Genomic DNA, 21,047 nt, shown 5'->3' with positions numbered 1-21,047 from the left:
AAGGGATTCCTGCTGCCCTGTCTGCTGGAAGGTGGGGCAACGGCCTTACCCTGCACACCTTGGGCCCCACTTCCCCCAACCACCCCCTGATGCTGAGAGCTCGGTCCCAGACCTCTTCCAGAAAAGTCCACCCTTCTTTACCCTGAATAACTCACTCAAGGCCAGCAACCAAGCCGCCCAGAGTAAAGGAGAGGGGGTTGGAGCCCAGGGCTGTGAGCTCTGATTCTGGATGGATTTCCACTCAGTGGACTGGAGACCCACAGGAGGTGAGGGGTCGGGTGGGGAGGTCAGTGTGGGAAAGGGGAAAGCATGCTGGTCCCCGCCCGAGGCCTGAGCGCAGGCCTCGTTCTGCGCCTCTTGGGTCCCGGTGTGTCTGTGCGCTGACCCTTGTCCAGCGGCTCACGAGGCCTCCGGGCTGAAGGCCTCGTTTCATCGCCGGAGGTGCTGGGCTGGGTGTTTTCTCAGAGGCCTTTCGGGAAGGAAGCATTAACACGGCAAGGATAAACCATGGTCCCCGGGAAGGCAGGGGGAACAATGGACGGAGGGGAGCAGAGGTCGTCCCCTGAATAAAACCAGTCCTGAGTGAATCTTGGAAGGAAAGCATCCGTGAGGACAGTCGGGAGGCCCCGCGGCCGGGGGCCTGAGATGACAGGGCCGTGAGTGTCTCCAGGCAGGTGATGGTTCTGACTCAGAACAGCGATGTCTGAGCACCTCTGAGGCCTCGGTCACTGCTCTTCTCTCTTTGCTTTTCTTTCTTAAAGTGTATTTGGTGAAGAAACAAGTCATTTGTCCTATAGAGCGTTCCCGGTCGGTCTGGAACTCAGTGACCATGCTTCCCTGGGGCTCCTTAACCTGGTCTTCTGTCCCCGTATTTTCTGTAAAGTGGTGGTTGGACCTAGAGTCTTTTTTTGGGTGGGGGGCAGGTAATTAGGTTTATTTATTTTTAATGGAGGGACCGGGGATTGAACCTAGGAATTCGTGCATGCTAAGCACGTGCTCTACCTGAGTATACCCTCCCCCTCTGGACCTAGAGTCTCGATAAGGTTTAATCCGGTCCTTTTGGCAGAACTATCTCACACGTAGTATCAACTATCTCAACACACTGCTGAGAAGTAGGCCTGTGCCCTGTTCAGGGCTGCAGTCAGGGCTTGGGGAGGGGTAGCCCCCCTTTGCTCCCTGAGTGGGGCTGGGCTCTAGGGGGCAGTCAGACTTCCCTGGAGCCTCCTCCATGCCTCATCTCCTGAATGAATGCTGTCTCCTCCTTGTGAGGGCCTGGAGGCCAGAGAAGCCGGTCAGTTGGCCAGGATCAGAGGCTCCCTGGGGGTGGCTGGCAGGAGGCACAGGGCTGAGCTGTTGTGGACAACTGCTCCCTGTGTCTCCTCAGGGCTCTGCAGGAGAGGGAACCCCACATTGGGGATCCTGGTGCTGCCCTGACCTGGACATGCAGTGAGTGTGGCCTGGGGACCTGGTCTGGGGACCTAGCCTGGGGATCTTGAAATGCCTGGAAGAGCAGGGAGCAGGGGTCACGGGGAAGGGCCCCCCGGCTTTCAGCAGAGAGGGTGGAGCCCTCAGCCTGGATAAGAACCCTGCCCAGGTCTCCTGGGGGCACCACCTGCTCCCCAAATGCTTAGTCCCCTTTTCTTCTGTTGTCTCCCCCCCTTCCCTCTTTCCACGCGTCCCTCTGCTGGGGTCTGAAGATCTCCTGCTCAGTCTTGTCTCCCCTCTCTCCTGTCCCTTCGCTCTCCTGCATTACTCCTCTCCTTTCCTGTTTTGGTCCTCTCCCCTCAGAAGTCAACCTACCCTCAGTGTGGACACAGGGACAGGGCAGCAGGCCAGGTCCCCAGGCTGAGCTGCCTGCCCACTTCCTGGATCTCTGAGGCATCCTGTCCTCACTGCCTAGACCTGGGCCTGGACAGCATGGCACTCAGATGGCCTGGGCCACTCGCCTCTCTAGAGTCCCTGGGGAGATGGTGGACACAGGAGGGGGCAGGAGAACATGGCAGAGGTGGGAGACACTGGAGGTCAGTGTGGCCATGTGCTTAAGTTTTGGCCGATGAGGTGCACGTGGAACTGGTATGTAAGACTTCTTGGAATTGTACCTGTAAGGGGATAGTATGACTCTTTTTGTCTTTTCTTTCATGATGGCTGGAATGTGAACATGATGGCTGGAGAATGAGCAGCTCTCTTGGATTGTGAAGTGGAAGCTATGCAGTAAAGGTGGCACAGGAGCAAAATAGGAGCCTGGGTACCTAATAAGTTTGTGGAGTCACAATATCAAGCTTGTACTCTTCTCTCCCAAGCTTCTTCACATGAGAGAAACAAATTTGTTTCTTACTTAAGCTCCTTGCCTTTGGAGGTTTCTATTAATTGCAGCCGAACTTAAGCCCAACTAATACAAAGCATGTGCATGGGTGTAGGCAGGCTCATGCTTCTGTGTGTGCTGCCAAACTATACACCTCAAGGAACTAGAAAAACAACAACAAACAAAGACCAAAGTTAGGAGAAGGAAGGGAAATAGAGAGGTCAGAGCAGAAGTAAATGAAAGAGAGACTAAAAAGACAATAGAATGCATCAATAAAACCAAAAGCTGACTCTTTGAAAAGATAAAGGAAACTGACAAACCTTTAGCTCGACTCACCAAGAGAAAAAGAGGACTCAACCAAATAACATCAGAAGTGAAAGAGAAGATGTTGCAGCTGACACTTCTCAAATGCAAAGGATCATAACAGACTACCACGAATGCTTATACACCATCAAACTGGACAACCTAGAAGAAATGGATAAATTCCTAGAAACATACAACCTTTAAAGACTGAATCATGAAGAAATAGAAAATCTGAACAGACTGAATACTAGTAAGGAGATTGAATCAGTAATTAAAAAATCTTCCAGCAGACAAAAGTCCAGGACAAATGGCCTGCCTGGTGAATTCTACCAAACGTTCAAAGAATTAATACCACTCCATCTGAAACTCTCCCAAAAAACAGAAGAGGAGGAAACACTCCCAAACTTATTTTTCAGACCAGCATTACCCTGATACCAAAACCAGACACGGACACCACAGGAAAAGAAAATTACAGGCCAATATCCCTAATGAACATAGAAGCAAAAATTCTCAACAAAATATTAGCAAACCAAATTCAGCTGCACGTCAAAAGGAGCATGCACCATGGTCAAGGGGGTTTACCCCAGGGACGCAAGGATGGTTCAACGTCCACTAATCAATCAGTGTGACGCACCACATGAACAAACTGAAGGGTAAAAATCATACGGTCACCTGAATAGATGCAGAAAAACCTTCTGACAAAATTCAACATCAATTTATGGTAAAAACTCTCAACAAAGTGGGCATAGAGGGATTGGACCTCAACAGAATAAGGGCCACAGATGCCATCCCACCGCAAATAAAGAAGTGGGACGACATTAAACTAAAAAGCTTCTACACAGCAAAGGAAACCATCAACAAAGTGAAGAGGCAACCTACCGAGTGGGGGAAGATATTTGCAAATCATATATCTGAAAAGGGGCTAATTCCAAAATATACAAAGAAGTCATACAACTCATAGCAAAAAAGCAAACAACCCAATTAAAAAATGGGCAGAAGATCTGAATAGACATTCTTCCAGAGAAGACATACAGATGACCAACAGACACATGAAAAGATGCCCCACATCACTAGTCATCAGGAAAACGCAAATCAAATCAAACCACAGTGAGCGGGGAGGGCATAGCTCATTGTTAGAGCACGTGCTTAGCACGCAGGAAGTCCTGGGTGCAATCCCCAGTACCTCCATTAAAAAAATAAAATGAAACAAAACAAAACAAAAAACCATAATGAGATATTACCTCACACCTGTCAGAGCGGCTACTATCAAAAAGACGAGAGACAAGTGTCTTTGAGGATGTGGAGAAAAGGGATCCCTTGTGCGCTACCGGGGGGAATGTGAATTGGTGCAGCTGCCATGGAAACCAGCACAGAGGCTCCTCAAACACAGAACCACCGTTATGACCCAGCAATTCCACTTCTGCGTGTCTACCCACAGAAAACGTAAACACTTTACTGGAAAAGATACGCGTACGCCACGGTCGCTGCAGCGCAATCCGCAACTACCAAGACGCAGAAGCAGCTTAAGTGCCCATCCATAGGTGAGTGGATAAAGAAGATGCGGTATGTATATACGACGCGATAGTATTCAGCCACAAAAAGAAGGAAGTGTGCCACTTGCAATAACATGGTTAGACCCTGAGGGAGTCATGCTTAATGAAATAAATCAGATAAAAACAATTACTATATGATCTCATATGTGGACTCTAAGAGACAAAATAGCCAAGATCATAGATCCAGAGAACAAAAGAAGGATGCTGGTTGCCAGAGGTGGGAGTGGCGTGGGCCAAATGGGTGTATGTCAAAAAGCACAAGCTTCCAGATATCTGATAAACAAGACCCGGCCGGGACCCGCTCCCCAGAGACGCAGGACTGCGGCTCCCCAGATGCGCGCGCCGCCCGCCCCAGCCACGGACACGGACTACAGCTCCCGGGGTGCCCCGGGGCTGCCGGCCGCTGATTGGCTGCGCGGCGGGCGCCGGGCGGGGCGTGCGCGGGGCCGGGCGTGCGCGGGCGCGCTGGGGCGGCCCATGGCTGCGCTTTGCGAGGCGGCGGCGCGGTGGGCGCCGGGGCTGTGGCGGCGGGCGGCGCGCGCGGCCGCGGGGCTCGGGGGCCGCCGTTTCGGGAGCGGCGGCGCTCAGGTGAGGGCGGCGGGGCGGAGGCGGCGGGCTGGCTGCCGGGCGGCCCCGCGGGCCGGGCTCGGAGCCGGTGTCCGGCCGCCGGGACGTCCCTGCGCCCCGCGTCCGCGTGTGGTGACGTCACGCGCCCGCGCGGCGCCCCGGCTCCGGCCGCCGTCCCCGCAGCCCGGGAGCGCGCGGGGCACGGCCGCTCGGGGAGGACGCGGGCCGCGGGTCGCCCGTCCTCCGCAGGTGCAGCCGGGGGCCCGGGCTCCGTGAGGCCTGCCGCCCGCGAGGACGGAAGCGTGAGGTGTGCGCCCGGCTCCGGCTTTCCGGACGGAGAGTGGGAGGAGGGGAGAGAGCGGCACCGGCTTCAGACGCGAGTCCGGCCCCGCCGTTTGTGCCTGTTTGACGTGGGGCAAATTACAGTCGCCCCTCGGCATCCGCGGATTCACTAATGCCGGATGGCGTGTGAAGTTTGTGGTCGGCAGTGGGAGAACCCACTATGCGGACGCCCCGGATCCCAGGGCCCGACTGTACAGTTACGGGGAAAAACCCGCCTCTCGGTGGACCTGGGCAGCTCAAGCCTCTGTTCAAGCGTCACGTACTTCACTCTCTAAGCTCGCTTCCCCCACGTGTGTGCCAGGCATGTTCCTTCCCAGGCAGTGTTGTTGTGAGACTATCCAGGGGGCACTTTGTGTGATACAGACACAGGACTTTGCACTGTGTGACTGCACATAGTAGGCTCTCTGAAACGTGGAGCTGGTTGGAGTAGACAGTGTTCTGGACGGTAGTCGTAATGCTGTTGATGAAAACATACCAAACCAATTCCAGATCAGTCGCAGTTAAGGCAGAGGAACATCTTAGTGGTCCCTTCATTTTAAACTAATCTTAAAACCACACATTTTTTACTGCCACAGACAGGAACTTTAATTAGGCAATCTGGCCTAATACCCAGGATTAGTTTTTTCTTTTTAAATGAGACGATAAAGAAAAATCAGAATATAGATACAGAAGAGAATAGAAAAAAGAAAAAAGCATGGAAAGAAATCTAACCCTTTCTCCTTTTCTCTAGAAACTTCACTTTAAAAAACAAATTAATAGACTATTTGTTAGAGCAGTTTTACTTCTTCAGAGAAACTGAGCAGAAAGGAAGAGAAGCCGCGCATACACACCCTCTCTCCTGGTTTCCCCTCTCAACATCTCATGGTGGCATGTTTGTTACAACTGTCAGGGACCTTTACTTGCTGGGTCGCTGGGTGCCTGGTTCTCTGTGTGTGCGTGCCTGGGGGTCGGAGCTGGTGATGGCGCACTGCCCAGCAGTGGACAAGGGGGCCTTGAGAACATTGCTGAACTGCCCTGAAACTTGTTCTAAGCAGCACAGTCTGTGGGGTCTCATGTCTATGAGAGCAGACCTTGTGCCTCTTTAGAGTGTGGCCACTAGCTAAGACTGCGTGGTTGAATTTTGCAGTCATTAGCACAGATCAGCTGTTTAATATTTTTTTTTAACTATGTGAGTTTTCAGAAACCCAACAACTGAACAGCATGAACCCACAGACCCTTCTTCCAGGCTCAGCCACTGTTAATGTTTTCCCGCAATTGCTTTACTTATCACCCTGCCCACCTTTTTTTTTTTTTAATGGTTCTAAGATTTTAAAACAAATCCCTGGTTTCTTGTCATTTCAACCCTAAGTTCTCTGTGTGTACCGCCAAGAAAATCAGGGCATTCTGAGCATAACCACGATGAGTGGGCAGTGACAGTGACCTGACCTAGCTGGCAGCAACAGAAGGAAAATGGTAAACAGATTGGGTTGGATTTTTCTAACAGTTGAAAACCGTCTTGTATGTTGACAGCTCATAACAAGAAATGGGGTGATTTTTTAAAAAGAGGGCAGTGTTCAATTTTATAAATCCAAGAAATGCAGGTGAGATGAGATAGCCTTTTTTTCCCTTTTAACTTGGAACGTACAAGATGTTTGTTACTTAACAAACTCTTTGATCCGTGTGAAAATCATTCCTGGCAAGGATACGAGGGTCCATGCAAGCTGTCATGTCTTTACCATGTCCGCACTCCTTTGGCTTGTTACTCCAGCGTTCAAGAATCTAGCTTTAGGAAAAATCCATAATATGGAAAAGTCAGCAAGCATGAAGAGATTCCTTATTGCATCATCTGTAGTAGCAAAAATGTGGAAAAACCCAAATGTCCAAAATAGGGGATCCCTAATGTTAGTGGGTTATTCACTCAGAATGTGTGGCCAGAAACAACGTGGTGGGAGCGTAGGGGTGATACGGAAGGAAAGCCACCAAGAGGAGGGGAACGGAGCAGAGGGCACAGCACAGAGTCCCTGTGTGCGAGCAGAGGAGTGGGGCCAGTGCCAGCCCTGGGAAGTTCCTGGAAGGTACACAGGAGAGGAAACAGCGCTGGGTGCAAGAGGAGACGAGAAACTCAGATTTGTCCTTTATTGTCGGTAGCAATTGTTTTTTTCTTTTAACCTTGTGTGTGTTGTTCTGATAAAGCAAAATTTTAAAAGATGGTTATGAGGCTGTTGTCACATAAAAGCGCTTTATGTCCAGCAGAAAACTACACGTGAGGGGCGGTCATAGCCACATGACCAGCGTAAGGATAAGGAAGCAAGGGAAGGAAGTACTGACCAGAGGTGTTGAAGTGCTGGGATTGTTTCAGAGAAAAATTTCTGTATGTGAATTAGGCAGAAATAATTTTAGCAAAGTAAGTATATGCTTAAAAATATCTGGAAAGGCCTGACTCTTGGTTACGGATGGATTTGCCCTGTGGGGCCATGCTGCGGGCAACCCCAGGTCCTCCTGTCTGTCTGAGCACCCCCCGCCTCCGACTCAGGGCCGCTCTGTTCTCCTCTCCCCGTGTGCAGGGCCCGCCCACCTTTGGGTTCCTGTTGGACATCGATGGGGTGCTGGTTCGGGGCCACAGCATCATCCCTGCTGCGCGGGAGGCTTTCCGCAGGCTGGTGAGCCCCCAGGGGCAGCTGCGGGTGCCCGTGGTCTTTGTCACCAACGCGGGGAACATGCTGCAGCACAGCCGAGCCCGGGAGCTGTCGGCCCTGCTGGGCTTCCAGGTGAGGGGGCGGCGGAGACGGGGAGCCCCCTCCAGGACTGGTCCCCTGCCCTGGGTCAGGGCGGTGTTGATAAACTCTAGGCCGTGGCCACTTGTCAGTACAGCTCTTTCGGCCCTGTTGGGAAAATACTTGACATTCAAGGCCACGCTGAGACATGGCGCCTCTCTGCAGGGTCACCACTCATGTAAACACACGAGTGACGCACAGAAGTCCCCCCGTGTCCGTCCACTGTCTTTGTACCTGTTTCTTTTCTCCTGGGTGTTGGGGTGCTGTCTTTTGGATTCTCAGCTCCTGGGGAGCCAGGGCCACATTTTTCTAAATCTCTGCACACCAGGTGCGACTCTGAAGTGAGAGCTCTCGTTTCTCATAAAGACAGTGACACTGCTCAGTGCACCGTCCCTCTTCACCCGCTGCAGGTCCACTTGACCTCTGTTAGCAGCGGGCGTGGGCTTCAAAGGAGTCCTCTGGAACCCAAAGTAACCCCGGGCGACACAGCTGGGGAATGGGCACGGGCCAGAGGGACAAACGGGCTTCTCCTGCGGGGTCTGGAGAGGGAGGGCTGTGTGGCTGCGGTTGGCAGAGGTGTTGAAAGCCAAGTGTGAGTAGAACTGAGAGCAGGCAGAGGCAGATCGGAGCCCTGCACTAGCCCGGGGCCCCCGTGGGGCTGAGCAGGGCGGGGCTGGGGCTGGCGGCATCTCCTGCTGGTCAGGCCTGTTGGGACCTTGAGACCGCTGTGGAAGTGCTGGGCTCCCCTCCTAGTTCTGGGCAGGTTCCCTCCCCGTGTGGAGGAGCTTGCTGCTGGCTCCCCTCACCTGCTGGCTTCCTCTGCTCTCCTCTCTCGGCCACTGCAGGTGGAGCCCGACCAGGTCATCCTGGCCCACAGCCCCATGAAGCTCTTCTCACAGCACCATGAGAGACGGCTGCTGGTGTCTGGACAGGGGCCCCTGGTGGAAAATGCCCGAGCGTATCCTTCGGGTGCTTCCTGCTGTGAGGTCCTCCCCCGGCCAAGGGGACCGTAGGCGGGCTCGCTGGGTGCCAGGTGCCAGGATCTCGTGGGAGGGAGGGAGAGCGGCTCCCAGGGCAGAGAGTCCTGCGCCCGGGGTGTCTGAAAGCCAGCCCACCACATCAGAACCTGCTGGGACCTCACAGAGCAGACCCCCGGGCCCTTCCCTGGAGTCTTGACTCCCCGGGTCTGAGAACCCAGGCGACGCTGTGGTCAGATTTGGGAACCACGGCTGCCTGGGCCTCGGGAGTGAGTCCCCGTGAGGTCCGCCTCTGGGGGGTGTGTGCTCTCCAGAAGTGAGGCCTGGGTCCCCCTCCCTTCTCCACCGCCGGGGGCGGGAGCCCAGAAGGCCCGTGGGTGCGCTTGATCAGGTTTCGTACCTGAGTGGCAGGAATAACACTCAGGAGCAGTGAAGGAGTGTTTCAGACGGCGTGTGGTTGGGACTAGAAAGAGCAGAATAGGGTTGAGTCTTTTCTCAGCTGTTGGGAGGGGCTGTCCCTGGAGCAGGAGCCCCGTGGCCTCATCAGGGCTGTCTGTGCCACCAGAGACGGCCGAGTTTTCCTCGTGGGAAGGAGCTGAGGGGCTGGAAAGAGGAGGGATGGGAGAGTCCTGGAGCTGGAGACGCCAGTGGGATCGGGAAGGAAGGAGGGCAGGGAGGACGGCGCCGGGCTCAGAACCTGGACGGGGACTCCGGGAGGAGGTGAATGTGCTTGTGAGGGCAGTGGGCTGTGCAGGTTTATTGCTGGTGGCAGCGGCATTTTGGGGAGGTTGGTGTGGAGGGTGGTCTGCAGCCCTGTCCAGTTGGGACTGCAGGTGGCACTGAGGACAGGAACAGGTGGCAGGTCTTGGAGGGTAAGGCTGGGGTGGGTGTGCCCTCCCAGGGCCTCCCCGCCTGGCTGAATCCCACCCTTCTGTCCACATTTAGCTGTGGTCTGACGCCTGCAGACCCTCTGCTCAGCTCCCTCCCCGCTAAGGGGTCTCCTACCCTGAGCTGCTCACAGAGCACCAGTTCGGATGGCTCTGGGCCAGCGTGAGCTGCAGGACAGGGCTTCTTGGGGGTCTTGTGTGCAGTGGGTGCCTGTTGTAGGGCAGGCCCCCCAGGGTGTGCCCTACCCCCCTGTGCCCACACCTGCCTTCAGGGTGGTGGGGATCGGTGCTCGCCTCGCTGGGTTCTGACTGGGGATGGGGTGGGCTGGGTTGGGTCCCTCACTTCAAAGGCCCCTCCTCCAGAACTGCCCAGCTTTGCATCCCTGATCTCGCTCTAGCCTGGGCTTCAAGCACGTGGTCACTGTGGACGAGCTGCGGGCAGCTTTCCCTGTGCTGGACATGGTGGACCTCGAGCGGCGGCCGAAGACTACGGTAAGTGGAGCTCACTCCCGCTCCGGGCCCCTTCCGCTCAGAGCTGCCTCCTGGAAGGGCACACCTGGGCAGGACTTTGTCCCCAGACACACAGGGTGGCCGGGGAGCAGCTCCCGGACTTTCCTTTCTGCATTGTTCGCACCTGGCCGAGTGCCCTTTCCAAGCCGTAGCACCCCCTCCGGCTGGTGGTTTTGTACGTTACCTGCTTTCAGAGTCACCGGGGAGGCACCGCAGTCCTGCTGCAGAGCGTTGTCCTTGTGAGAAACAGCTTTGTGTGAAAGGACTGAAATCCTGAGTATCTGCCCGGGTTCCTTTTGGGTTTGACTCATACTTGAACCTTACCCTTCTGACCAGTGGTCCGTGGCCTCTCATTGACCCTCAAGGTGTGACTGCCCGTCTCCTGACGGCCCTTCGCCCTCTGCTTCCTCCGTGAACTCTGTGCCTGTCACCTGCCTGCTTTCAGCCAGAGCTCTGGCAGCGTGAGGAAGCATGGTTATGAGCAGAGGCACAGGCTTCGCTTCGGTTCACTGTGCAGCTCCAGCCCCCCTCCTCCCGAGCTTTCCCACTGAACAGAGCACTCCGCCGACCCCCAGACTCTTCTCCCAGAGCCATGCGCATTGTGTGGAGAACCAGGTGTCAGGGCAGCTCAGAGACCGCCCCGCGGGGACGCGGCTCTGCTGGGGTCTCAGGGCTGGTTAGTGGCGGGGCCCAGACCATGGTAGCCGTTCCTGGAAGGAATAGACCCAAGACAGTGGTCCAGTGAAGGCCCCGCCTGCTGAGCAACGTCAGGCTCCTTCTCCGTGGGCTCTCCTTGTCCTTGGCCGCCCGATTCCAGGCCCTCACCTCGCACCCTTGCTGGAGGAGGGCAGCTGGCCAGCTGCCTCCTGGCCAACCTTCACATGTGGTGTCCTCGGCCTGGGCTGTGACCAGCCTGGGTGCTCTCTCCCCTTGTGTCCCCATGGACCTCCTCCCTCAGTCCTGTCACTTCTCCTGGGCCGGGGCTGGCCCGAGGGGTCTTCCATCTGTCGGGCACGCGTCTCTCCTCCCACCCCCGGGACCCGGTGGGTGGCTGTCCGGGAATGGAAGGTGGCCACGGCGTCCTCCCACCCCCGGGACCCGGTGGGTGGCTGTCCGGGAGTGGAAGGTGGCCACGGCGTCCTCCCACCCCCGGGACCCGGTGGGTGGCTGTCCGGGAGCGGAAGGTGGCCACGGCGTCCTCCCCCCCCCGGGACCCGGTGAGTGGCTGTCCGGGAGTGGAAGGTGGCCACGGCATCGATGAGCCTTCTCTTTGTCTTGCAGCCCCTTCCAAGGAACGACTTCCCTGCCATTGAAGGTAACGAGGTCCTTGGGTGGCGGGGGCTGGCTCTCCCCGCGGGTGCTGCAGGCTGGCAGTGTGGCCGGGGCACTGGACGTCGGGTCACCGGGGTTCTGGCCTCAGAACCGCCACTCAGACCTCGGAGACATTAGCTGCTAATCTTTCCTTCCCCTGTCACTTGCCTCATTATTCCAGAGAAATCATAAGCATAAAAATCTTCGAGAGAATCATACCTAAGGTGACCTGGTCCAGTGTAACCTGGTCCAGTGTAACCTGGTCCAGTGTTGCTCAGCCCGATCTCCCTTGTGTAACAAATGCTGTAATGTCCCCTCTACTACCCTGAAATGAAATCATAGGTAATGTAACTTGCCTATACACAAATACTGAAAATTAATTAGTTCAGATTAAAGTCCTAACTATAGTAAGGAGAAACAAAGGGAGTGCTCTTTTCGCGAGGTGATCTGTGTTTCAGTGTGTAATGAGTATCCAGCAGGACATGCTTAAGCAGTAAAGTAATGATACCAAAAGTGGGATCCCCACGACCGTTACAGCTGCAAATGCAGAGCCACACAAGTGTGTTCACAGGGTGTGCAGGCGTGTTCGCTGGTGACTCAGAAATTAGGGGCAGCGTTGTCCCTGGTGATACGGTTTTCCAAAATGGGGAAGAACTCTTGGTAAAGTTTTGGAAAAATACAGCCTTCTCTTGACTTACGTGATAGCTGCATTTTTGGAAGAGTCAGTGTTTGTTAGAACGCTACTAAAAAATACGTCATGTTTCCGTGTGGCGTGAGCTGGGGTTTAGGCTCAGTTGTAAGTGGCTTGTTCACCTGCGTGAGGGTCAGCTGTCAATTGACTCAGGGAGGCTTTGATTGTGCAGGACCGCCTTGGGGCCCCCCAGGTCCTCATCACTGTGTCCTCGCTGTGACGACCAAGCCCCTGCTGCAGTTTCTGATCACCTCCCTGGGGGGCACCGCCCACCGGGGCCTCGTGGGGCCCGTTCCTGGTCCCGGCAGCTCCCCGGTGAGGGTGTCGTCCGGCCCGGCTGATGTGGTTTGCTGCGTCTGGTTTTCTCACTCCTCGCAGTGAGGTGCCGTCATGACGTAGTTGAGGAAGCTGAGGCTTAGAGACAGTAGGAGCAGCTCCCAGTCACAGAGGGACGTGGACAGCCAGGCTGGGAGCCCAGGTCTGTGTCCCCGGCTTCCACTGAGTGGCCCCTGTGTCCAGCAGGGAAGGTGGGGGAGCATCCGTGAGCAGGGCCAGTGTGCCTGAGACTCGCTGCTGCTGCTCCTCCTCCTGGGACGTCCCAGTGGACACAGTGCTCCTCCTGGGCCCTGGCTTTGTCTACCAGTGGGCAGGAGGGTGGGTCCCCCAGGGCTGGTCTGGAACCACACCTTAGCCTCAGTGCCCTGATGGGTCAGTGCCCCCAGGGGCAGGGCTTGCGACTGGGGCACAGAGGTAGCTGGCTGAGTGCCCTGTGGCCCCAGGCCCTGACATGCCCATGTGCTCTGCAGGGGTGCTCCTCCTTGGGGAGCCGGTGCGCTGGGAGACGAGCCTGCAGCTGATCATGGACGTACTTCTCAGTGACGGGAACCCTGGCACCAGTCTGGCCTCGGCCCCGTATCCCCACCTCCCTGTCCTGGCCAGCAACGTGGACCTCCTCTGGATGGCTGAAGCCAAGATGCCCAGGTGAGGACTCAGGTCCCCAGCCGTGGCCCTCGGGCCACCTCCAGCTGCCGCCTGGGCTGCCCTGCTGTGGCTCCTGGCGCCATCCTGGGCTCCGGGCTCAGGCCCTCCCGTAGGCCCTGGAGTTGCCCTGGTAACCCAGCCTCAGAGGGGTCTGCAGGGTCACTTCACCACTGATTACTCAAAACTGCCATTTACTGTGCCCTGAAGATGCACTGTGATGGCCCCTGGCAGCCCTCCAGAGTCCTCCCAGGATGTGCTCTTTTTGGCTGGTGGAAGCCCAGCGAGGGTCAGCCCTGAGCTGCGTCAGTGCATGAACCCCTTTCCCTCTGTGCCTTCCCCCGAGGCCCTGGTCCTTTCACTTCTTTGTCTCCTTCCGGGAAGACGTGGGGGAGGGGTGAGCAGGACCAGAGGACGAGGCCCCTGAACCAGTGACCCCCCTCCCCGGGGCTGAGGCAGCGCAGGCGCGTTCTGCTGGCCCTCGAGGTGCGGTCCTGGAGGGACAGCTGATTGGCTGCTCTTGTCTGCAAGGCCAAAGTCTGGAGTTTTTCCCCGTGCCCCGCCTCCCAGTTTGCTGTGTGATGGATGGTCATTGTGGGAGGCAGGGCCCAGCACTGCCCCAGGTCAGCAGCCCAAGGAGATGGGGGTCACACTGTTCTCTTTCGTTACCTTTAAAGTGCATTTCTGCAGCTTGAGGTCAGTTGTTCTTTCCAGAATATTCTTCCTAGAGTTTGGGCATGCAGACACTAGGTGAAGGGAGCTTGGTTCTGTAGGCTGTAGAGTGGTAGCAAGAGGCAAGTTACTATTTATAAACCAGATTTGATACTGCTTTTTCATTTGACAATTTAAAAATTGAAAATAGAATTCTGTACATAAATAAGTGACACTGAAATGTAACTTCAAGATACTGAACAGTATCAGCTGGGGTTTGGCTTAGCAGCACGGGGTGAAAACCCAAAACAAAAGAATCTTGAGTGAGACGGAAGTTGCTGGCTTTCTCGTGAGAAAGCCCACCTGCCAGGGTCACAGGCACCTTCTGTCTTCCAGCTGCACAGTCTTTAGCCTTCACCCCATAGTGCAAAAGGGTTGCCTGAATTCCAGCCATCATATCAGCATTCCAGTCTGTAGGAGGGGGCAGGGGAGGGTGGAGAAGAGCACTTGTCCCCAGTTTCAAGGACACTTCTAGAAGGTGAATCCAGCACTTCTGATTTCGTTGATTGCTGGGCTGTGGTTCAGTCACGTGGCCACTCACGGAGCTGCAGGGGAGGCAGGGTGCACCCAGAAGACTGTCCCTGGGAAGGGCAGGGGTCAGCCAGTAGTCTGCCCAGATCGAGGGTGGAGTCTAAGCTTAGGTCTCTGGGTGGTCATCCCAGCTCTACCCTGTGGGCAGGTCACTCAACCTCCCCGTGCCTCAGTTTCCTCACCTGTGAACTGAGGGTGATGAAACCTGTCCCGTAGGATTTTTCTGAGAGTTTAAGTGTGGCCTGCCGTCTCCGGGTGTTACCAGGTGTAGCAGGTGATAAATGCGGGTGACAAATGCAGGTATTTCTTACCACTCTGTTGCCACGAGGCCTGGAGTGGGGCTGGCTCTCAGGGCGCTGCTCAGACTGCTGGGCCTGGGGGCACCGAGCGGCTGGCTCTTCCTCTGCAGGTTTGGCCATGGCACCTTCCTGCTGTGCCTGGAAGCCATTTACCGGAAGGTGACGGGCAGAGAGCTGAGGTACGAGGGCCTGACGGGCAAGCCCAGCATCCTCACCTACCGGTACGCAGAGGACCTGCTCCGGCGGCAGGCGGCGCAGCGGGGCTGGGCGGCCCCCATCCGGAACCTCTACGCCGTGGGGTAAGCCCCGGCCCTGCACCCGCGCGCCTCGCCTGCACTGGTCTCTGCTCTCTCCCGCCTGCTGAGCTGGGTTTTCTCCTCTTTCCCCAGCGACAACCCCATGTCTGACGTCTATGGGGCCAACCTGTTCCACCGGTACCTACAGAGGGGGCGGGAGGGGGCAGAGGAGGGCAAGCCGCGGCCCTTGGCAGCCCAGAGCTGCGTCTCCATCCTGGTGTGCACCGGTGTGTACCGACCCCCGGGTCCGGGGTCCCTGGGGCCTGCCCAGGGCGGGGAGGAGCCTCCGTTCCACGGGCACCGGGACTTCGGCCTCAGCCCAGGGCTCATGGAGGCCTCGCATGTTGTGAGTGACGTGCACGAGGCCGTGAGGCTGGTTTTCCAGAAGGAGGGCTGGGCCCTGGAGTGAGCCGTGTGCTGGGCTGGGGCGGGCCACACTGGCTGCTGCTGGCCCGGGTCACGGGGATCGAGGCAGGCCTGCCGCCTGTGGACGTGGTCACACTGCCCGCCTGGAAGAGGACACTGGCTCTCTCTCCCATTGGGCAGGGGCCCCAGGATGGAACCCTGGTAGCACTTTGGAGAGAAGCACCAGGGCTTTCTGGGCCCAGTTCCTGCCCCTCTACCTCTGAGCCTCAGTCCCCTCGCTCGGAGTATTCGGGGAAATGGGGCGCCGCGTGGCCTCTGCCTGCTGCTGGCTCCATGTGTAGCTAACACTCAGATACTGCTTTTTATGGTGTTTCAGCTTATTGCCCAGAGATTTCAGACTTATTTTTTCAAGTCAAAATGATCGTAATAAATATTCATTTTCTGTTTCTTGTGAAGTTCTATCTGGAATGTGAAAGTTCCATGGGAGAAGGATTGTGGGCAAGCGGTGTGGGTGACCTTGAGGCTGAGAGAACGGTGGCATCTCACCCCTGTAAGCTGCTGACATCTCTCCCACCTCTGCCGCCGGCCCCAGCCCACCCCAGTCGGGGCTGCGAGGCCGCGTTGGAAGAACGAGTCAGGCCCAGCCCCGCCGTCGACGTCCGGCTTCCTGATGTGTGTGTTGGGGCAGCTGTTCCTTCCGTGAGTCCAGGAAGTATGTTTCTCACCCCCTCCAGCAGCCACCCAGTCCCATGCTTCCAGGTTGGTCTGTCACCTACCATCCCGGTCAGTTATTGTCCCCGTCCTGATCCAGCTGACACACGCTGGTCACTCCCTCTCTCCTTGAAACACTCTTCACTGGGCTACACCCCCAACAACAGCAGGTTTTGGGGGAGAGGGAGCTAAGGAGACCAAGACGGAGCGAACGTGCTTCCTGAAGGAGGGAGAGCTGTGCTGACTCCCTGAGCACCAGAGCTCGACCACGTCCACACAGCCAGCCCTCCGCCCCCAGCACCCTGAGACCCGGGCCCTGCAACCTGCCCGCAGAATAACCCGGGCGGGGGCCGCGCCGTCGAGCCTGTGCCGCTCGGAGTCAGATCAGATCTGCTGTCTGATCAGGGCCCTCCTGGGACTTCCTCACCGAAGCACAGGTGCCCTGCATCCCATCCCGGTCCCTCCCACCGCCCTGCCCCACTGTCTCACTCCAGCCTCACCCTGGCGGTTCCCTTGGGGCACCATCCTCCTCAAGGACCTGGGATCCTTGCCTCAGAGGCTCCCTCGACCTCCTGTGAAAAGCAGCACTCTGTCCACGTGTCCGTCGTTTTCTCCACGGCCCTCACATCCCGTGACCTGTATTTCCTTCTCGTTCTACGTCTTCTACTAAAACACAAGCTCTGTGGGCTTGGTCCGCATTGGTCCCTCTCGTGTCCCCACACCCACGTGCCTGGCACTTGGCAGGACTGTGGACCCTGCACGTCCTCCCACAGGGTCCCATGGGCAGATGTGGCTCCTCTCCTTCCCTGTCCTTGGTGGGCTGGGCCCACCTCCCTTCTCACAGCCATGTGGCCTGGGGCAGCCTGCCACCCCCCCCGGCTCCTCGTGTGGACTGGCGTTGGCCACATGGATCTCATGAACAGGCCATTTTAGGTATGGCGTGTCATTTAGGATTTTGTTCAGCTGCCTGTTACAGAAGGCTGAGTGCGGTGGCACGAGCACTTTCTAAGCATCAGGATGTTCAGAGCCGGCATCTCGGGCGTCACGAGGATGCTGCTCCCCTGTCCTGGCGCGTGGGCTTTTCCTGCAGCTCGGCCCCGCGCACGTCACAGGGAGAGGGCGAGGGCGAGGCCGGCGGCACTGGACGCCCCTTAGAGAACTTTCCTGGGAGGTCCACCTCGCTGGGGAAGTCCTGACCTGTCCGGATGGCCGCGGTTGGGTCACAGAGGTGGGGTGGGGGCACCTTGTTGCTCTGGCAAAATCAGGGCGTGTTTGTGAGGAAGGTGAGTGGAACAGACGTCAGGCCCCCAGGACCTGAGCACTGAGCTTGGTCTCTGTCCAAGTGCCCCCAGGACGCGTCCGACAGGCACCTGGGCTGCTGGGTTGGGGAGCCTGAGTTTCCAGGGCACTTTAGGAGGAACAGCATTGGTCCATGCCTCATCAGAGGCCCTCAGGAGGGACACAGTTCTCACCTGCCCTATCTTACAAGTGAGGGCGCCAGGGCCCACCTTCCTTCTCATCTCAGAGACACCAACTGAAGACCCATTGGCGCCCAGTTCCCCTGCAGCCCCCAGCCATCAGCAGCCATGCCTGCCCCCATGGAGTTCGCCTGGTGGTGACCATGGGTCCAGGGTCAGTTAGGAAGTGGAGGGGCTGGGCCGATGGCCAGGCCTCCTGCTCAGCCATGTTCTCCTGGGACGCGCCCTAGGGACCCCACTGCCCTTCCTCCAAGCACGGCTTCAGCCCAGGTGAGCCCTGCGTGGGCCCAGGAGGCCGAGCGCGCCAGGCGGAGTGACAGTGAAGGGAGGAGTGGGAGGGAGGGGTGTGCCAGAGCTCCAGGCTGAAGTGACAGGGGTGGGGACAGCGTCCGCCTCCGGCTCTGCCCCCACCTGGCAGTCGCTCTCTTGGCGGCCCTTTGTCTCCTTTCTCACTCGTTGGTTTCCTGGACGTGGCAGGAGCCATCCCGGACGGGGCTGGAAAGCAGGTGCAGGGCCGAGGGCAGGACCAGGCTCTTCCTCAGGGGCTTTGTCTGGACCCTGGACCACACAGCCCACCACCAGCTGCCTCATGGCTCAGCCCTGACTGAGTGAAAATGTTGCCTTTTGTGTTTTGATGGAGCCAAGTGAATACAAACAAGACTTTGTGAGTCACTCTGAATAGGAAGTAAGCCCGCGACTGGCCTGGGACAGGACTGAACCGTCAGGTGTTCCCTTGGGTCTTGAGTCCTCACCCCACACAGGGCAGTTCCTCCGTGTTCCCCGTGGTGGGGGAGGCTTCTGGCCTCCTGAGGACGCCTCTGGGCTGAGGCGGGAGGGGAGCAGGCGGGGAGCAGGACTCCCAGCGGAGCTGGGGTTGCCGTAGCAACAGGATGCTGCCCTGAGGGCGGAATTTTAAAATAGCTCAGCTGGAAGAGCTTTACCCCACTCTCTCTGTCGCCTCCCTGGTGCTGAGCGCGTGCGCGAGGCCGGCGTGCGGGACGCCTGCTCTCTGCCTGGGCTCCTGGCAGCTTCTCCGGGGGTGGAGGGGGAGGGCTGTCTCCGGCTGTGAACTGCTGCGGCTGTCAGGGCTCAACTTCTGCTTCCCGCCGCCTCCAGCTCTTGGTTCCAAAAGCCTTCTGTCATTTTCTCTTTTTTGGGAGGCAGAGAAGAGGGGTCTCGCTTGAAACTCCCCCACTCCTCCCGCTGTGGCCCGCGCTCCTGCCAGGACAGCCTAAGCAGTCCCGGACGGCTCTTGGCCGGGGGGGGGGGGGGCCCTTCTTGTCTGCTTTCCCCTTTGCTCTTTCTAACGTCCTGCTTCGGCTTCACTGACTCCCCCAGCAAATGCCCGCTGGGCCTCCACGAGGCCCCAGGGTGCGGAATGAAAACCTGCCTCGTCTTGGAGGACGTTGTCCCTGACTTGGCCCTGGACTTGGCCCTGTCAGACTTCAGACATTTTTGTAAGGTTACGGGAATGAAGACAGTGCTCTGCTGGCAGAGGGAAGGGCACACGCCAATGGGACAAAGCAGCACAGAGAAACACGGCACACGTGTGAAAATACGGCTGCACGGATCGCACGTGTATTGCTGGCTCCTGCTCCTGCTCCTGCTAGGGGCTGCTCCTGGCTTCTTCCCCTCCAGGTGGTGACTCTGGGGTCCAGGCACCTTCCATCTGTGATGCTGTCACCTTGAACACATGGTCCCCAAGGTCACAGTGGAAGAGGGAGGGGGAGGGATAACCATGGAGGGAGTCAGGCGAGACCTGGCCTGGATGTCAGCGCCCTGTCCCTGTCCCTGTCCCCTGGCCAGGCCCGCGTCCAGTGCCACTCCCAACAGGATGGAAATGTCTTCCTCTGTCCCTGGGGAAAGGAAACCGGGTCAGTCGGCAGCATCCAGCCTGTCCCTGCTGCCATACCACTGTTCACTAGGACAAAGGAAATCTGATTTGCTTAGTTTTATTTAAATTCATGAATAATATTGAAATTTATTTCTGTATGTTTGTTGAGTTGACCATGAATGTTTTTCTCCTGTAATCTGTTCATTTGGTAAACTGCATTTATAGATTTTTCTTTTTCCGTCTTTAACTCTGCCTTTCATTCCTGATATAAAACCTAGCTGGTTTTGCTGTATGTTGCTGTCACTATGAGCTGGAATTTTGTTTAGGAGTTTTTTGTCTGTGTTCATAAATGAGACTGGCCTATATATTTAAGCTTTTTTCTACTGCCTTTGTCTGGTTTTGATATCAGTTCTGTGAGCCTTGTAAATAAATGGTGGCACATTCTGTCTTTTCCAATTTTGTGGGTCAGTTTGTTTACAGTGAGATTATTGGCGCCTTGAATGTCGGTGGAACACACAAAACCATCTGGACCTAGTAAGTTTTCAGGGGAAGACTCAATTACCGATTCAACTTCTTTAATAATTAAATGTACATTCAGATTTTGCTGCTTAGTTTAGGGAAGTCATATTTTTCTAGGAAATTTTCCACTTTTCTTTAAGTTTTCAAATAGTGTAACGTTGTTCATAGTAGTCTCATCATTAAAAATCTGTTCCTGTGGTTAGCTCTCTTTTTCATTCCTGTTATTGCTTATTTATGCTTTCGTTTTTCTTAATAAATCATGTCAGATCTTCGTGTATTTAACTATCAGGTTTTATTATTTGTTTTATCTTTAGTATTTCCTTCTTTATGTTTTTACTGTATTTACTCCATTATTCTTCCTCCAGCTTATTAGTTTGGATGCTTAGCTTGTAATTTTTAGTCTTTCTGCTTTTGTAACATAAAAAAAATTGGGGGGAGGTGACAGAAACATTTATGGCTAAAAATTTCCCTCTGAGGTTTGCTTTGGCTGTGCCCCGTTCATTCTGACAACAGTATTTTCATGATCATTTAGTTCTAAATATTTTCTAATCTTTGTGTGAGTTACTTGGAAGTATGTTTTAAAGTTTCCAAATATTTGGGGAGTGGTTGGTGACCTTTCTGTTACTGTGTCCTAATTTAATTGCTTTGAAGTCAAGGAATGAGGCCTGTACATGGTCAGGTTTTATAAATGTTGCGCATAGTACTTGTAAACTGTGTATAGTATCTGATTTTTCAGGCATACAGTTCTATATTCAGCCATTAGGTCAGGCTTGTTAATGATGTGTTTAAACTTGTGTATGTATTTACCAAAATCTTACCGGTTTGATTTGTCGATTACTGAGACATGTGTTTGTATCCCCCACTGTAATTAGGTATTTGCCAGTTTCTCATGATAATACTGCTCACTTTGCTTTCCTTGTTTTTAAGCTGTGTTATTGTGTAGGCACAAGTTCAGAATTACGATGTCTTTCTGGAACCTGGCCCTTTGACAGCAGCAAGTGTTTAGACAGTACAACATGCCAGTGTTTTCTAAGTGCTCTCACTGTGTTAACTTACTGACCCTTCATAACAATTCTATGAAGTAGGGGCTATTACTGCCCCCATTTTGCAGATGGGAAAACTGAGCAC

At 55.7% G+C, this 21,047-nt stretch overlaps 1 protein-coding gene across 1 annotated transcript; it reads left to right on the top strand.

Moving 5' to 3' along the window:
- Nucleotides 1–4,622: 4,622 nt before the first annotated feature.
- On the top strand, nt 4,623–15,832 carry HDHD5 (haloacid dehalogenase like hydrolase domain containing 5). Its single transcript, XM_032472852.1, has 8 exons — nt 4,623–4,746; nt 7,611–7,814; nt 8,666–8,778; nt 10,083–10,176; nt 11,476–11,509; nt 13,003–13,177; nt 14,826–15,014; nt 15,105–15,832. The coding sequence occupies exons 1-8, from the start codon at nt 4,636–4,638 to the stop codon at nt 15,418–15,420; spliced, it is 1,236 nt and encodes a 411-aa protein (XP_032328743.1). The 5' UTR covers nt 4,623–4,635; the 3' UTR covers nt 15,421–15,832.
- Nucleotides 15,833–21,047: the final 5,215 nt, after the last annotated feature.

This window comes from Camelus ferus, chromosome 34, assembly GCF_009834535.1.
Source record: "Camelus ferus isolate YT-003-E chromosome 34, BCGSAC_Cfer_1.0, whole genome shotgun sequence".
Taxonomy (NCBI): Eukaryota; Metazoa; Chordata; class Mammalia; order Artiodactyla; family Camelidae; genus Camelus; species Camelus ferus.
This window is presented reverse-complemented; position numbering and strand designations above follow the sequence as displayed.